This window comes from Phascolarctos cinereus, unplaced genomic scaffold (assembly GCF_003287225.1).
Source record: "Phascolarctos cinereus isolate Bilbo 61053 unplaced genomic scaffold, phaCin_HiC Scaffold_726;HRSCAF=1367, whole genome shotgun sequence".
Classification (NCBI taxonomy): Eukaryota; Metazoa; Chordata; class Mammalia; order Diprotodontia; family Phascolarctidae; genus Phascolarctos; species Phascolarctos cinereus.
The window spans coordinates 240,022,175-240,041,014 of NW_027556098.1; the positions used below are offsets into that span (position 1 = coordinate 240,022,175).

The 18,840-nt window shown below is 33.9% G+C and overlaps 1 protein-coding gene across 11 annotated transcripts in view; it reads left to right on the forward strand.

Annotated features, from left to right (window-relative positions):
• Positions 1-18,840, forward strand: part of PRPF40A (pre-mRNA processing factor 40A) — a 55,119-nt gene that overhangs the window by 18,189 nt on the left and 18,090 nt on the right. For 5 of the 11 annotated variants that reach the window (XM_020970320.2, XM_020970322.2, XM_020970325.2 and 2 more), the window contains exons 3-13: positions 1,676-1,756; positions 3,408-3,438; positions 5,363-5,382; positions 10,587-10,697; positions 11,652-11,772; positions 11,995-12,048; positions 14,510-14,534; positions 15,165-15,542; positions 16,866-16,974; positions 17,603-17,667; positions 18,526-18,690. In XM_020970320.2, the coding sequence (XP_020825979.1) occupies positions 1,676-1,756; positions 3,408-3,438; positions 5,363-5,382; positions 10,587-10,697; positions 11,652-11,772; positions 11,995-12,048; positions 14,510-14,534; positions 15,165-15,542; positions 16,866-16,974; positions 17,603-17,667; positions 18,526-18,690 (1,160 nt within the window). The remainder of the gene's footprint in view (positions 1-1,675; positions 1,757-3,407; positions 3,439-5,362; positions 5,383-10,586; positions 10,698-11,651; positions 11,773-11,994; positions 12,049-14,509; positions 14,535-15,164; positions 15,543-16,865; positions 16,975-17,602; positions 17,668-18,525; positions 18,691-18,840) is intronic. The other 6 variants (XM_020970324.2, XM_078147030.1, XM_078147031.1 and 3 more) reach the window with 3 other exon arrangements.

Below are 18,840 nucleotides of genomic sequence, written 5' to 3' on the forward strand. Positions count from 1 at the left end.
GTCATCAGCTTATCTAAAGCTACTTTTAGTCCTAGGCTGGTTTTTGCCTGCTACCCAGTGTGTTTCTGATTTTTTGCCTCCAAAATGTTCAATTGCTGTTCATTTAGAGATTTTAAGCTTTGTGCTTTTTTGGCTCAAGTACATACACCTTAAGTATGAAATTAGTTCTAATTCCCCCCCCCCCAATCCTTAGGAAGGACAACCAAAATCTATGAAAGTTAAAGTTGTTTGGTTTTTTTAAGTGGGGAGAGGTTATTCACATAATTGTACTACATTACATTCTGTTTGCAGTTATATTTCTTACTATAGCCTTTTTTTAGCCTGGATAATTAAGAGTTGCCTATGCTTCCAAATGTATTCAAATCTAAACAGACAGGGTTGGTTTTTTTGGTTGGTTTGTTTGTTTTTGTTTGTTTTGGGAGCGGGGGATACTCGAACATGTCCTCATTAAAAATAGCTGAGCTTATTTCTTTTTAGTGATTTACAGAAATTTTTCAAAATAAGTGTCAATGTCTTATGTAATCATTTTAAACATATATTTATAGTTTTTAAGAATACCTTCTCTTCTGTTATTTATTCATCCCATCATTTCATAAAATGAATCATTTATTTTATCTTTTCCTTTCAGATAAAATAAACTGACATGAACAGGGATTGGAATTCAGTTTGTAGAGGTTATCCTGGTTACTGAGCTTTTCTCAGTCAAAAGGGCTTTCATCTATTAGCCTATTACCCTCTCACTAAAATTTACCATTTCATTTCTTACTTTTTTCTGTTTACTTGAAACTCTTTAAGTGAGTGTTTTAGATTATGATTTGTTTTTACTTGCTACTATATTTAATTGAATAATCTCTTCTTCCCCCCCCCATACTATCATATTTGCAATATGGGGAAGGATGTCATAATTATGCTGGTTTATCTGGGACATTGTCTCCTGCTACCCTTGACTGCCTTTATTAATCTTTGCAGTTCTTGCTCATATTTACTAGAGTACAGTAACTCACCAATAATTATACTGAAATTAATTGCAAATTTAAGCTAACATTTTTTCCTGAAGTGTTTCCTTTACCCTTAGAACAAAAAACTAATTAACTAACTGATTTCCTGGAGGGCTGGGTGGAGACTGTAGGAAGTAAGAGATTGGTGATTTGCAAGTGATTTAAAACTGATATTTATATTTAAGGTTTTCCTTTTTTCAAGTTTCTCTTTTGGGGCTTTCATTGTGGAAAGAAGAACCAGCCCACAGCTTAAAACCCTTTTCGAATGAGGAAAGTGTGGGGGGTTGTATTAAAGTTTAATGGTAGAAACCTTTTTTTGTTGTTCTTTTCTTAAAATATTGGGGGAGGGGGAAGAAATAAATGAGTAAAATTTTCCTGATGTTCAATAAAAGTAAACATTAAGTCAGCAACCCTTGGTTTAGGGGATCAAAAGCAACCTAAAAAGTTTATGATAAATTTTTTCCTTAAATGTATTTCATTTACACATGACCTACACATGGTATAAATAGGAAAATAGTTTGCAAAGGAATTATCTTTTTAGTAAATATTGAAGCCCAATCCTAGATTATTTTTGTTAAACTTTATATTTTATTAGCTTTATGACAGATACATTAAAAACTTAGTGTTGTTATAGTACTTCTGTACAGTATGATAATACCTCATTACTTTTATTCTAGATGCCTGGAATGATGTCTTCAGTCATGCCTGGGATGATGATGACTCATATGTCTCAGGCTAGCATACAGCCTGCTTTACCGGTAATCTTTTGAAAGTTTATTTAATTTGGTATTGTCAAAAGAAGTTTGTTTCAGAAACAGTATTTTAGAGTGCATATGGAGTAACATATACATATGTCTGTTAGATATGTACTCTAAAAACAAATTAAATTTTTGCTTTTTTGATAATTTTAGAACATCCTATTAACCTTTAAAAAAAAGTTTGTCTGAATTTCAGTGTGACATGAGGATTACAGTGAATTTATGTTTAATAGATATTAAAATTTCTACTTGTATTGAAACTAAATTATATTTCTTGAGCCTTTTCTAATGAAGAGTACTTTACCATTTAACTCAAATCACTGTAGTGAAATCACTTATTTAGGTTCCCTCCTGACACAATTTTGTTCAGGAATGGCATCTGTAGCGCACCATGGAGGGTAGAATACATGGTTATTGCATTGAGGCGTTGTAACAGGAGTTGAAGGAAGATATAGGATTACAATTCATGAAATCAGGAAAAAGTGATAATGGTAATCACATATCACAACTGATGAAATCATCTTTTGAGGCTGGATAATGCAAATATTCTGTTTTATAGAAGAGTAAATTAAAGCTCAGAAGTGTTAAATAGAATTCAACTAAGTAGAAAATTACATTATCTTTTCTTGGAAACTGTGGTAGCTAAATACAAGGCTGAAAATTAAAAATTTATCAGCATGGGATCATAGACTTAGGAAGGAAGGACATAAATGAGCATTTATTAAGCACCTGCTATGTGCCAAGCACTGTGGTAAGCACTTTACAAATATCTCATCTCATCCTCACAGCAGCCTTGGTAGTAGGTGCTATTATTATAATACCCCATTTTTCAAATGAGGAGATAAATAGGTTAAGTATAGGTTAAGAGACGCACTGGGATATGAAGTTAGATTTGAGGTCAGATCTTCTTGACATCCAGATCCAGCACTCTGCCCACTGTTCCATCTCACTGTCTAGCTTCTACACCTGGAAGGGACTTCAGAGGTCATATAGTCCAGCATAAGAGAATATTGAAGTCTAAGGGACTTACATAATTTGCTTAAGGTCACACAGGCAATGTCATTCATGATTGATTCTGGAACCTGTGCTTTCTGAAGGTTGCATATTGACTTCAAAAACCATAAACATGTTGTATTGCATTTTTATTTTGTTAAATATTTCCCAATTACATTTTAATCTGTATCTTGCTGTGTTCCAAATTTTGATATCATTACACTCTACCACACTAGAGTCAAATTAGTTTTCCCTTCTGTTTTCTACAGCATTGGCTGTTGGTTAACAAGTATAACTGTTGGGACAGATTAATTTTGAAATGTAATTAATAGTTTTTATAAAATGTAGAACTTCTGAAAAATGTGTAGATGTCTCCCCCCAAGTCATCCTCCTGTAAAAAAAAAAACCTTACAGGCCTAGGTAAGTAAAATATTTACCCTGAAAAGAACAGTAATTTTCAAAATAAAATGTTTGTATTCCTGCTGTGTATGTGGGCGTCAGGGAGTTGTAGTTTTTGAAATGCTTGATTTGATGGCATTTTTATAGAGATTACCTTGGAAACCTACATGCAGTCGGAGCCAATCTAGTGTTCTATTAGGAATTCATAAACTGTACATAAAATGCTATGCTTTATCAATTTTATTTTTTATTCTTACAGCCAGGAGTAAACAATATGGATGTAGCAGTAGGTATGTAATATTGGTTTATTAATGGGAAAGAATATAATTTATGAGATTCTTAACCCAATCTTATAAATGATTTTTTTAAAAAAGGAGTAGGTTCCTTCAGTATTTTTATTAAGTGAAGGAAAATTGTATCACTTGTCACAAATTTTTTTGCGGTGACTATTAATGTAAGATGCTATATTAAGTAAATAAGTAATTTTTAATTTTTAGAGAAAATATATAATCTTTTGGGGGAAAAAATAGAATCCTTTCATCGGTGGACTTCAAATTACTTTGTCAGAAGTTAAAATGCTGTATTAAATGGGTTCTATTTATTGTCATTAGAGTAGATAGGAGTCTGTGGAACAAAAATTAGCAGTAACATCTCATCGAAAAGATAAAGTGTTCATTCTGCTAAATGTTTTTAAGATTGACTTTTGCAAAGATTTTGAGATAAAGGCATACATCTATAGCTAAGGATGTCTTTGTACAAATTCATCATTTTTATAAAAAATGTTCATTTCTTTTATTTCATTGAAGCCCAGGGAGGGAATTGAAGTGACTAAGGTTGAGAAAGTGGGAAAGGAGTATGGAATGAATTAAAGTGCAGGATGGGCATCAGTGCACATTGTACTGTATGGGTAGTACTTCTGCCACATGGTAGTGAATGAAGTATGGAAGTAGGGTAACTTCTTGATCATCTGTGGAAATGAGAAACCAGGAGAGCATTGGTAATTGAAACTCCCAAACCTCATTTTATTTAACAGTTTCACCTCCACCTTTCATAAAAATACATTTTAAAAAAGGCTAATATCTCCCACTGCATCCGGGGCCATCTGCAGTGATCCTGATCTATATCTTGCAACTGGACCAGAACAGCTCTGGAGGAGAAAGTGAGGCTGGTGACTTTGCATAGCCCTCCCTCACTTAAATCCAGTTCACTTGCAAGTCATGCATCACCTTCCTGATGTCATGGTCCTCTTCGAGGATGAAGGACAAGCAACAACAAATGGCAATGTTCAACTGTCATGCTTTTGTAGTTCTGTTTCTTCTTCTTGTCATTGTATCTACAATTAGCAGCAGGGCAATCTCCCTGCCCTTTTTAGTTTTTAATCTACTATAACCTATAGAAAGTAAACTTATTTGCACACAGTTGATAATTCTGAATCATTAGACTCTGGGTGAGATGCTTCTAATGATATAATAGCGTACACTGACACTGCAAGGTTAGTAGTGTTATCTCCTTTTTATTTATAGTTCAGGAAGCTGAGGTTTAAAGTGGTTGACTTTGACCATGGTCACACAGCTTGTAAATTGCAGAGCTGGGACAAAACTTAGATCTGATGATTCCAGGTCCAGTACTCTTTCCACTATGCCATGCTGCCTCTACTGTGAAGTAAATTTGCATGGGTTATTTTAACTGCTTAGAAACCTTTATTTTGTTGTGTTTTGGGTAAGTGAGGTAGTATAATACTTTTCTTGTCAGTTGTTTGGCCGTATTCTGGAGAGCAACAAATTAGCCAAGGGTAGACAGTCTTAGAAAGAAGCAAAGGGTTTTAAATGATAGTTGTCAAAATATGGTTCAGTGTTCAGCGGTAGTTAATGGAAAAGTTTTAGAATGAATTGAAAACTAAAGTTTCAGAAGTCATTAGTTGCTGGAAGTCCTTAAACTACATTGTTTTATTTTGGAAGGAGAGAGAAGAAACAAAAATATCAGATGGTACGGTATTGGGGGAGGAGAGGACAAATTGGAAGGAAAAAATAACTTTAAAATATGTGACAGGTAATATTTAGAAAATTATTTTGACCAATTATAAGAAGTTGAATTTAGAGATGGTCTCTGGTTTGTGCATGACTTTTATCAATAATGCTTTTGATCTTTATGGATGTTAATTGTTTAAGAGAATTATTTTAATCACTTGATAAATATCCATTTTTTGTTTTTTAGGTGCAACATCTGGCACACAAGTAAGTAAAAATCTAAGGCTTTGGGATTTATTTTAACTAGATGTGCCTAGATAGTTTAATATTTTGTTTCACTACTCATTTCTTGTCCCCTTTTAGAAGACTAGCTTTTGCTCTAAGATGTGACCCTTTGCTTCTTTCATTGATAATGTCAATTTTTTTTAGAGCCAAAGGTTTGAGAACTATTGAAAAATTGTATTATTAACTCTTAAGGTATTTTTGCTAAACTTTAAGATTGAGCTTGGTTAGTGAGGAAGGAGTAAGTTGAATAATAGAAATAGTGATGATGACTGGGCTTTTTTTTTTAATTGCTACCATTTATTAGTGCGTATAAATTGGCCGTTCAAGCCTAAAATTGAGCCTCAATTTTAGAGCCTCAGTAGAACTCTCCCTCCTACAGCTATCAGCTTCTTAGGGTGCAGGAATCAGCTTGAGATAATTATTGTTTTTGCATTAAGTTATGAAATGTTCTTTAGTATAGAAAAAAAGTCAGTCACCCTGTATGCTGGGTTGATTTTATGCCCTAAAGAAGAGGTAGAAAGGCAGCGTGGCATAGTGCATAGAAAGCCTGTCTTGGCATCACGAAGAACTGGGTTGTACTCCCTCTGACATGTACTAGATGTGAGACCCATGGGTAAGTCACTTGACCATTCTGTGCCCCAGGTAGCTCTTTAAGACTTTACAGAAAGGTTGCTGGTCTGCAGTGCTGGAGGAAGTTTCAACACTGGGAGTTCCATATACCAATGAAGTCACATATACCAGTAAAGTCGTAGGGCTAGACAAAAATAAAATAGTTTGTGTTTGAGTTGACATTTTTAAGAGATTGGGCCTGTTTTTGGTACTTTAGACTCCAGCTTGATTTTCTTCCTGTGTGTCTAGATTTTCTTCCCTGGTGTTTGGTCTTAACAAAATTTTATTTTTGTTTTGTGGTCTTTGTCATTTTTTAGTTGTCATTTGCAAGGTGGTAGAGTAATGACTCATTATCTACTTACATGACATAATAATGTTAATTATGTATCTCTCTAAAGGTTTTTGAGTTTTATCCCCAACATAGTAGTTTAAAATACAACTAAATGTTTACATTTTCTCCTAGAGTGATATAAGGATTACTGAGAAAAAATTCTTAGATGCTCTAAATCAGGTCTAGGTAGGGGAGTAGTTTGCTTAATCTCATTTGTCCTAACTGGACAAATTGTTTCTTTCTTATACTGTCTGCAGTTACTTGGTGCTCGTTATTTTAATAAAGTTGGGGGGGTGGTGAGTAAAATTCTTTTTAGCAAAAGACTCTAGCAAGAGCCATTTTCTGGCACAGGGAGTTATGATTGGTATCATTTAAAAGCTACTGCAAAGAATAGGTTGTATCGTATAATGAGAAGACCGTTGGACTTGGAGTTAGAAGGCAAGAGTTTGAGGTCTTGGTTGTGCCACTTTCTATGTGACCTCTGGAGGTTTCTGAGACTTTCAGGGTATTATTTTTCTTATATGTAAACTGAGAGAAGTTGTATTAAATGAACTATAAGGTCTATTGCAGCTCTTAACCATTCTGTGGAATTTTCACTAGTGTTCAAATGTTAGATTTCCATTATAGACAATTGTAATGATAGACTTCAACCAAAAAAAAGAGTTGATGTTATTTGTTTGAAAAGTTAAGTGCAGTATTTTAAATCTTACCCTTTTCATATTGGAGATAGGAAACATTTCTTTCTTCAATTTCCATTTTGAGCTTTTTTCAACATTTGTTTATATTCATGTCCTTTGAAATTTGAATCCAAAACATACAAAATACAATGTTAATACAGCTATATAAAATACAATGTTAATAGAAATCATATGTGCCCTCTGTTTTACTATTCTAGACATTGTCTATAGCAGAAGTTCTCAACTTGGGATCCAGAAACTTTTGAAAACATTTTTAGAAATCTGTTTCAGTATCTTTTTTTTTTTTTTTGTAATACTGCGTATTTTATTTTACACACTTAAACACATTCTGAGAAAGGGGGTCCATATCCTAAAGGGAGCCATGACACAAACAAACCTTCTGTTGAAGATAATAAACATCTCAAATGTTTGGCCTTTTGTCTTTTACTTGGTTGTGTTAGAAACAGAATAATTTGAGGGACTCAGAGTAAAGCTGAAGTTTATGCTGTCTATATACAAGCCCAAATTAAAAGAATGTTTGCCTCCTAACAAAGTCTGGGTTTTGAAGCCTACATGACTCCAGTGGGAAGACACAATAGATGGCTTTGGAGATAATGCAGCAATAGAGAATTATAAAATATTATCAGAGACTTTTAAACTTGTCATGTGTAGTTCTTATTGACCTGACCTGAAAATGGAGAGGTTCCAGTGTATAAGCTTAAAAATCAAGATTATGGGGAAGATCCTTGTGTTCCTTCCCTAGGTATTGGGGATTGTGCCCAGTTTTGATCAATTGAGTTAGCTGCATTGTAATTCTGTAGCAATTTCTATTTGTATTTCAACTTTTAACGTGTCAGTTCTATGAATTTTCATCGTAACTTATGAAACATTTAGTTATGTTGCCTGCCGGTGCTGTAAAATGTTCTTTGTCTGATAGCAAACATTGTAGATAATTATAAGTTTGGATTTATCTAAAGGAGCATTATTTGTTTCTGAGAATAAGCAATTGGATTATATCATGATATAACTTTGCAAATTTGGTGCATTCATGAGTGAGGAATAGGCTAAAGGAAAGTTTACATAATAGTGAATTTTGCATCGTAGTCTTATTGTTCCTATGGAAAATGGTCTAGTAGGATTGTATAATGTTCTAATAGGATTGTATTATATGTGTATAATATAAAAATCATATCTGGACGTGAAGTTGACCTATATCTGGTTCAGTTTGACTCTTTCGTGATTTAACTGTTACATACTAGTATTAGCATACACCATTATTCCATCTTAGTTTAATATAAAATTTTTGAGTGAAATATCATAGGATCATGGCTTCTCTGATCCCTTCCAGCTCAAAAAACTTATCTGTTCCCCTTATTTGACAGTGAGGAAACTGAGGTCGAGTGAGAAAATGACTTAGACCCTATCTCTTTAATAGCTTAGCAAAATAGTGTGATAATGAAACTAGAACTAGTATAATAGTCTTTTCTAGATACCAATTCATCTTACAAACCTTTGCCTCCTTTCTGTCTATCTCTTCCTTCTCATCATGTTCACTTAATACAAATTTCAGTTGAATTTATCACTTGCGACAACCATAGCCTATTGGCTGTAGAGATTGACTAAACCCTAGTATCTACTCCAGTTCATTGATCCTCTTATTTTGTGATGTCCAGAAATGGATAAAGTACCCCAAATGTGACCTGAGGAGCACAAAATGCAGTAACTTTAGTTACCATGACTTGATCTGCGAGTCTATTAAAACTCTCAAGTACTGATTTGATGTCAGATAAAGTTTCTTCCTACCTCTCCTCCTCTACTTCTAGGAGAAGATTCTTGGAAGGTATAACTTAATTTATCCCCCTCATTTGCAGATTAGGAAACTGAAAACCAGAGAAAGCGTCTCCCCAAATCACATAGTTAAGTAATATGAGGATATTGTTTTCAAATAGAAAATGTTAACTAGCATATAAGCCAACTGTTTAAAACTCAACGTTAAGAAATTGCTAATTGATTACTAAGATGGCTGATCAAATGTTAAAGCTCCTTCAAGAAATCATTAGGATGTAATACTGTCTAAAATTCATGGGTTTGGTGCTGATATATAAAGCAATTGACATATGCTAAGAAGTTTTACTTATTAAGGGCTTTAAAAATTATGTAATATTCTACATCAGTTCATTTTTTCCTATGCAGAAATTATTCCACCAGAACAGGAAAGAGATGTGGAGAGAATTATTTCAGTAGCACAAGATATTTTAAGGCTTAAACTTTTGTGGCTAAATATGTAAATATTTAGGAAAATAACTCAAAATATGTTAGTGATTTTTATAGGCATCTAATTTCTACATGGCTGTTTCACTGTTCAGGGGCATAATACGTACTAAGATTACTTTGGTTTTTAGTAGTTATTCCACATCAGTTCATACTGAACTTATAGTCAATGAAAACTCCTTAGGTCTTTTTCATATGGGCTCATACCAGTTCAGATTTTCTTCTACTCCTCATCCTATACTTCTGGGACCCATTGTTTTGAACATAAAAGTGTACAAATTACTGGTTTTTGTAGAGCCAGAGACTTAGAAATCCTTATTCTGTCATACATCCCTAGTCACATGCATATTTAATTAGTATACTTTCAATGACTTCATCTAAATGCTTGATTAAAATAGTAAACACAACAAACCTCCATGGCATTTAATTAGTGACCAGTGTACCCTAGTTTATGTTGATTCATTGATCAGCACTTGTTGGGTATGGTTTTCAAACCAGCTACCAGTACTCTTTTTTTTTTTTAACCAGTACTTTTAATGGTATCAGGTGGCCTGTTTTGTCTGCTTTGTTAAGGAACAGGCCTGTGTTTTGTCATGTATATAGAATACTTTTGATAAATTAGCATAATTTTAGACTTGACCTTGGAGAAAATGAAATTAATATCAATGATATTAAGCATTAAATATTGTGGCTGTGATTTCTAAGACTTGTAAAAGAATATAATTTTAAGTTGGATTAATCTTTTTTTTTATTACTTTCAGAAAATCCTATTTTTCAGTTTCTAATTGTCTTGTCTTCTAAATGATTTAACTTGCCAGAGTATTCCAGTATTTTTCATGTTACTGGTGGAAGACATGGCAGTAGAACTCAATTTTCATATTTATTATTAAAATGCAGCCCTCTAAGGTTCCAGTCAGTTCACACAGTTATCAGGCTCTCCTTCGTACATTTATTATTTTGTGACAAGTTTGTCACTGAGTATCAGTATCCTGGAGTACCACACAATTCTTAAAATATTTTTAAACAAAGTACAAGATGTAATTTAGTACATTTTTTAACACATTTGATGTATGTAGATTTATCAGTGCTACTTTTTGATTGCAAAAAGGTAGTTATATAGTTTTAACTAGGACAGTGAGCTCTTTGGTAGAAACGTTATGCGTGCACATATGTAAAATGGCACTTAAAATTAATCGTGAATTTTACTTTGTCAGGCCCAGCAGAAGAAGAATATTAATCTTTTTTAAGGTCTTAATTTGAATTTAGTTGCTTCATGTTGACTTCATTTTTTTCTTCAGAAATCAATGTGGACTGAACATAAATCTCCTGATGGAAGAACTTACTATTATAACACAGAAACAAAGCAGTCTACCTGGGAAAAACCTGATGATCTCAAAACACCTGCTGAGGTAAATATTGTATCATCTTAGTTTGGCATCATCTGGGAAACTGTAGTAAGATAGTATGTGATGGTCTATCATATTTGGGGATATGACGAGGGTGAGGAAGAAGATATTTCCTAGATACTTAGCCACCTAAGAATAATGTTTAGCATCCTTGCCACCCTGAACACTATTAACTGTTACTTTTACTAAATCCCTCTGTGTTTTCACAATTAGAGGTGTACTGTAGGGGGACAAAGACCATTATTAGAGAGAAACTTTAATCTGAAATGGCCACAAGATGAGTGTATTTGTTTTTTTATGTGCCATTAAGCTTCAGAACTGGATCTTGTATATACTCCCTTAAAACCCTACCCTTTCCAGAACAAGAAATTAAAGATGAGAGGCATTGAGGCTGCAACTTACGATCCCAAGTTTAGAATTTTTAGCAGTTTTACATAGCAAAATCTGGTAGTATATGCTTTTAATAAGTAGAAGTTTAAAAGTACACAGATGCAATATAGAAAGGGAGCATAAACATCTTCGGCCAGACTTGTGTATACTTTGTGACTGATAAATGACTAGTTGAGCATACTTCAGAAAACATGCCTATATAATATTGAGGAAACTGATAGAAATGACATTTTCTTAAACTGAATCAGAATTATTTTTTTTTAACACAAATTAGTTCAGATTGGTTGGTTTCCTTTAATTACTGTCAGAGTGAAAACTACAAGTACACTTGAACCAGAATTTGCTTCAACAGTTTCATATATCAATACTTTAAATATACTCTTCATGCCTCCATATCACTGATGTTTGGCAAGTCTTTAATTTCCGTATTTCATACTTGCTTTTACCTGAGGTATGTTATGATTAATATTTTAAAAAATCAGAATTTTGCATTGAAAATTGTGACTTTAAATATCAGTTGTGTGTTGTAGTTATTATTGTTGACCAAAAGTGTTTATTTCCCATTAGCAATTATTATCTAAATGCCCCTGGAAGGAGTACAAATCTGACTCTGGAAAGCCTTATTATTACAATTCTCAAACAAAAGAATCTCGTTGGGCCAAACCCAAGGAACTTGAGGATCTTGAAGGTAACATAGAACAATAGCTTTTCTAAATTTTCTTCTCGTATTTAAGTCATGCACAATGAATCATCTCCTCTTTAGGACTATATAAAGGCGATTATGTTAAAAGTCAAATGATTGGAATTATTTTAAATAGTGTAACAGTTTTGTGGGATATTATTTTTGTTGTTGCTGTAGATCCCAGTTCTGTAGATTAAATAGATTTTTATTTGATTCCACTAAAACTAGGATACCAGAATACCATTGTTGCTGGAAGTCTTATTACAAAATCAAACCTGCATGGTGAGCTGCTTTGATAATTCACTTTCTGTCATTACTTACTTTTCTGTAGTTGTTCACTAACCGTGATTTGGGTAACTATTCAGTGAAAAATCCAAAACTTAAATAATACCATTCCACATTAGAGTTATTTTAGAAATGAGCTTTTATTTCTTTTGAAATTAAGGTTTTTGTTATCACATTAGTAGTATATTTTTAAGTTTGCTGAAGATAATGTTATTTTCTTGCAAATCAGGTAAAACTAAAAGCTAGATTCATGTCAGTTTTAAGTTTGTTTTCCATTATTGGACAAATTCATTGGGCAAATTGACTATAAGTGATAATATATTAAGACCTGACTGACTTTTAATTTGATATATATTTTCACTGTGAAATTCAGCCCATGTTTGTTTCCTAGTTCCTAGTGATGTTATTAACAAATGAACCAAAATGAAAGAAACTAAATCTACTTTATGCTCTAGGAATATTGTAAGAAATGACATATGTGATTTGAAGTTAGATCCCCTCACTTCTAACATAATATTTCAAGATAGCATTTTAACATTTTAGAAAGTCATAGAAGAACCATTAAGAAACTAAAGTGCAGTAATACCTCACTTATCCAGCTACTTCATATATTCAGAATTTTCTTGAGAACTTGACAGGAAGCAAACGTCTTCCCAAAACTACTAGAGCAGAGTCTGTTCAGAAAATCTTATTTTAATTTTAAGATATTCTGTATACCAGGCCTGCACAAACATATGGCCCATGGGCCGCCTGACGTCCTTTGGCAGGCCATAGGTTGCGCAGGCCTGCTGTATACAGACTCTTATTTGAGTATAATTCAAGCAAACTTAGTCATCTAATTTTTTCCCCGTTAGAGCATATTTCTTATTGTGGTGAGGTAAAGAGGGCAGAGTGGGTAGGGAGAGAAGAGATGATTTGTGTAGTTTCCAGTGTGGAACCTTCAAGGGGAGTACTTAAGAGATGTGACGTGGTCATGATCGTGTAGCTGATATGTGTCCAGGATAAGACATCAGTCTCCTTAACCACATTGTCTATTTTAATAGCAGATTATAAAGTTTATGGCATTTCTGGCACATTGCCTGTCTTTCAGAAAGCCAAAGACCATAGCCATACCCTTTATTCAGGATTATTACACATTGCTTGCCTTTGTTTATACATGCTACTCTCCAGCCAAACTATCCTACTTCCTGTGCCCTCTACACAGCATTCTATCTCCTGCCCTTGGGATTTTGCCTATATAGGCTTCCCCCTGTTCTTGGAAGTCTCCCCTTCCCCACTTTTGCCTCTTGGAACATTTCAGGGCTCAGTTCAAGTGTTAACTATCTACAAAAAGCCTTTCCTGGTTGCCTTGTTAAATGTCACCCAGCCTTTACCCTGAGCCCTAGTTACTTTATATACAGTTTGTTTCTGTGTACATGTTTCCATTCAGTAGAACCTAATTCAAGGAGAGGGTACTGTTTCATTTTTGTCTTTGTATTCCTAGTGCCCAGTAAAGTGGTTGGCACATAATAGGCTCTTACTGAAATGAGTTGAATTTAATTGAATTCGCTAATTAGGTAAGTGGTTATTAAAGGCAGGCATATCAAGTGCGGCAAAGAAGGAGGTATGAATGAAAAAAACCAGATGAACGACGCAAAATGCATCATAATTCATATACCTTCATATACCCTGGTAGCTTTTGAGGGCCTGCTTCTATTGCAGCATAGTACATCAATTAAATTCATAGTTATGACCCTGAGTCATTAGGTTTTCATACATTCTGTCTCAGAAAGACCAAACTTTAAAAATTCCATTAAAAAGTTAAAATTCTATGTAGAAAATCTGCATTTTAAGGAATACTATATAAAGAATGATACTGGATAAATGAGGCATTACTGTAGACTTTTAGAGAAAGGGCAAAAGTTAAAACAGAATACAAAATTTCCATTATTTAAAGAGTAAAGTGTAAATAGGGACTAAAATTGGCCTAAATTCCCATGTTGCTTACTAGGCTATGATTGTTTCTCATGACATTGAAAAGAAAAAGGCAAATTTCTAACAACTTTAACCTGAGTGGCGTTATTTAGGTTTTAGATATCTTGAGTTCTAACCTATCTACTACTACGCAATCCTAGTATCTGACCACCAGATTTCATAGTAACATGAGTTAGGATTTAAGCAATCAATTCCTTGATCCCTAGGAAAACAGTACTTCTCTTGTCCTAATTATACAGGTTAAGACATAATTTAGCTGGTTTATGGGCAGTAGGAACAAAGAATTGGGAAATCACTGGGATTTAGAGAAGCCCTTAATGGATAATAAATGTAACTTCTACATTAGAACTTTGTGGTGAACCAACTGTTGATAAAGTAGTGTAGTTGACCTAGTGGGATTTCTTTATTCCTTTCTCTTTAAACTCTTTCAGCAGCATTTAAAGTAGCCATCAGTGGATTAATTTTCTTTTTCTTTTTTAAACAGCTATGATCAAAGCTGAAGAAAGCAGGTAGGTGCTCAGTAATGTTATAGATCTGTGGGCACTTATGGTACGCCTTACATGTGAAGATGCCATTACTGGACATTATTCTAAGTAAACATTTATGTTTTAGCTTTACATATGCTTTTGTAGTATGCAGGTGTCTAATATTAGCTTTGCTTTAAATTTATTTATTAAATTAATAATGGTATCCTGCTAGATGATACTTCTGTAGAACATAGAAATCTTGATAGCCTGCTATATAAATTATAGATGCCATTTTTGGTCCTGTATGCCTTTGAATGGCCTTGAAAATTACATTAAAATCATCTTACAAATTTATTAGTAATTTACACACTTTATTTTCAAGCATTTTCAAATCTTCTCCAATTCGCTTAGAGAATGCATCAAGGCTTTTGGATTTTTATTTTTTAGGTTACATTTCATGGTTGTAGAAAGTGTGATGCATTATTTTGTGAATGGAGGTGATTTGTTGAATTCTTGGAGACCTAACCTTGGTGCATTTGCACCATTGCTCTCCTTCCCCCCTCTACACCTGAATCCCATCCCTGCTGCAAACCATGGTGATTTGCTTTTTATGTAATATATAATATTGAAGTAACCATGCATTCTTTTATTTTTTTTAAATGTACTTCACAGTAAAGAAGAATCAACCACAACATCAGCTGCCCCAGTTCCTACAACAGAAATTACAACTACAATGAGCACTATGGCCGCTGCTGAAGCTGCAGCTGCTGTTGTTGCTGCAGCAGCTGCTGCAGCTGCAGCTGCTGCCGCAGCCAATGCTAATGCTAATGCTGCCATATCAACTCCTTCCGCCATTGTTGCTTCAACTGCACCAATTGTCACTGAGCCTGAAGTTACTTCCATTGTTGCTACTGTCATAGATAATGACAATACAGTAACAATTTCAACTGAAGAACAAGCACAACTTGTTACACCTATTGTTCATGAACAAAGTGCAGAAGTATCTAGCAATGTACCAGAGGAAACGTCAAAGCAGGAAGCTTCAGTAGAGTAAGTTGGTTTTATATGGTGCCATTGAGGTTCATGACTGGACCAGATATAGCAGAACCAAATTCTAGCATTTCAGAATTTTAAGACCTTATCTCCTCTCTTCCCTCTTCATCCCTTGCCATCCCCCCTCCAAAAAAAAAAAAAGGTATCCATTAAAATCTTCAGTGAGTGGAATTCCAAGGGTAGAATTGGAGATAGACCAGCTGATACTGCACATATACTATCCCTGTCAGCACTTCAAACTAACTCATCAACACCATGGTAGAGTTTTTAAATTGTGAGGCAATTAAATTGAATAGATCAACTAGAAAAACTTATAGCCTAAAAACATACTAGGTGAATGGGAGAGGAAAATTGGAAATAGGGAAGGAAAGGAGATAGTATAGAGCAGCACTTCTTAAACTGTGGGTCATAATCTACAGTTTTAAGAAGTGCTGAAGGAGTCACAAGTGGAAAAAGTTTAAGAAGCCCTGGTACAGAGTAGGGGCTTGGAAGAGTAAGAGAAAACACAGGTAGATGGCAAGAAAGCATGCTGATAAGAATCGGTCTTTTAAAAAAAAAACTTTCTTAGAAGGTCATGGCATCAGTGCATGCCCAAGTTTCTCCCATTCCAACCATAATATTGAGCATTGCTTTGCTTAATGGTGTTCTCACTTGTCAGATTCATAAAAGAAAATTATGTTCCTTATATTTAATGACACAGAAGAGTACTAATACCTGTGAAAACTTTCAACAAGGTTGAAATAAAAAGGCCATTTTTGGCCTAAGGAGGCAGTGTTGCATACTGGATAGAGCACTGGACTTGGAATTATGAAGACCCAAGTTTGAGTCCTGCTTCAGCCACTAGCTGTGATAATGGACAAGTCACTATTATTATCATTATTATTATTTTTGCCTCTTTCCTTATCAGAAAAATGACTAAGTTGTTCATGACAGCCTTTAAGGTCTTTCCACTTTTAAATCTATGTTAATAAAAAAAACTGATAGCCCAGAATGTGAAGTAAGTTGGCATAGTAGCTGGAGAGCTAGCCTCAGTATTAGGAACACCTGGGTTCAGGTTCTGCCTTTGATGCATCTTAGCCATTTAATGACATTGGATCTTTCAGTACCCCCGGGCAACTCTTAGGATTATAAATTGTGGAATACTTACAGATACAGATTTCTAATGGGAATTTCCTCACAAACAGTGAAGTCTGGGGCCCACAGCAAAAGATAAAAACCTGATCAAATATTTATTAATGAAATGTCTATTGCTTTTCCTGATGAGGGCAATGATTTTTTTTTCTAGGAATAATATTTTTATTTTGTTTCATGATTTCATAGTTACACTCCTAAAAAAGAGGAAGAAGATAGTCAACCTGCTAAGAAAACATATACTTGGAATACAAAAGAAGAAGCAAAGCAGGCTTTTAAAGAGTTATTAAAAGAAAAGGTATTTGATCTCTTTGAATATTTTTGATGATGTTTTATATTACAAAATAATTACAGATTTCTTAAGTTATTTAAAAACTCTTCAACACCTTATTTTAGAGCTACTTAAAGACATGTAGTTAGTAATAATATAACCCTAGAAACTGGACTGTATTTCTTTGTCCTTTTGAAAATAATGTACATTTTAGTATGTACTGTATCTAAGACACTAATTTCCCTGCACGTGTTTTTTTTTTTGGGGGGGTGGGGGAGATCCAGGATGAGGCAGTCAGGATTAAGTGACTTGCCCAGGGTCTCACAGCTAGTAAGTGTCAAGTGTCTGAGGCCAAATTTGAACTGAGGTCCTCCTGACTCCAGAGCTGGTTCTCTGTCTTGCACAAGTTTTAGAGGTGGTAGAATTAGAATAGCAAAGCTTGTTTCAACACCTGAGTTTGTTTTTAATTTAAAATATTTTTTAGAAAATAGTGCAGCTATATGATTGCATTATTTTGAAGACATGTGCTTCCCTTTCTATTTTAAATATATATGAAGAAAACATTTCCATGTAAGAAGGTAACAAAAAACAAAGCTATTTTAGGTTATTATAACTATTAGTATTCCCACTTAAATTATATAATTTGTCTTAACAGCGAGTACCATCTAATGCCTCATGGGAGCAAGCAATGAAAATGATTATTAACGATCCCCGATACAGGTAATACTTCTGTACCCTTTTCTTTGTCCACATTTCCTGGGAAATTCAAGTTTAGAATACTTATGTTACTTTCTTGAAAATTTAATCATTCAGAAACAGAACCTGACTTAATTTTTTTGTAATTTTGTGAAGTAGTTTGGATACAGTAGATGTTCTTTTAAACTATTTTAGTGGATTAAGCACTGAGAACTCAGTATGCTTAGGACTACATGGTTGTGTTGGTTTTTGTCTTTTTGTTTGTTTTTTAATGTTTTTTTGTTTTGTTCTTGTTTTTTTGCTTTTTGATGAGGCATTGAGGTTAAGTGACTTGCCCAGGGTCACTAGTAAGTGTCATGTCTCTGACTCAGGATTTGAACTCAGGTCCTCGTGATGCCAAGGCCGGACCTCTATCTACTTCACCATCTAGCTGCCCCTTAATGTTTTATTTTTTCCCCCAATTTCATGTAAAAACTATTTTGAACATTCATTTTTTTTAAATTTTGAGTTCTAAATTCTCCCTCTCCCCCAATCCCCCTCATTGAGAAGGCAAGCAATTTTGTATAGGTTATACATGGATAGGCCTGTAAAACATTTTCAGATTAGTCATGAGGGTGTTTTGTTTTGCTTTTAATTATTTATATATTTTTAGGAGATCTAGCTGTAAGTATTGATTTTGTTTTTTGGTTTAGTTTTGTTGGTTGTTGGTTTTTGGTTTGTTTGGGGAATTTTTTTTCCAGAATAGAGCGTTTATTTATTTATTTGGGATCCTTCATATTTTACTTTTCATCAACAGTAACTACTTATTTCCTCTTCTGAAGCATAGGCTATATTTTCCCTTTATAAAGTTAATATTGTAAGATTTTTTCTTTTCCTTTTCAGTGCCCTAGCAAAGCTTAGTGAAAAAAAGCAAGCCTTTAATGCATATAAAGTCCAGACGGAGAAAGAAGAAAAAGAAGAAGCAAGATCAAAATATAAGGAAGCTAAAGAATCCTTTCAGCGGTTTCTTGAAAACCATGAAAAAATGACTTCCACAACCAGATATAAGTAATTTCTCAGTGTTTTTTTTTCCATTTTTTCCATTTCAAGCTATATTTGTTTTGTTTTCCAGGGAAAATAATTCTTAAGCACATTTAAACTTAGAAATTTACATATAGACATGTACAAATTATATTAATTTTTAACTTACAAGTGCCC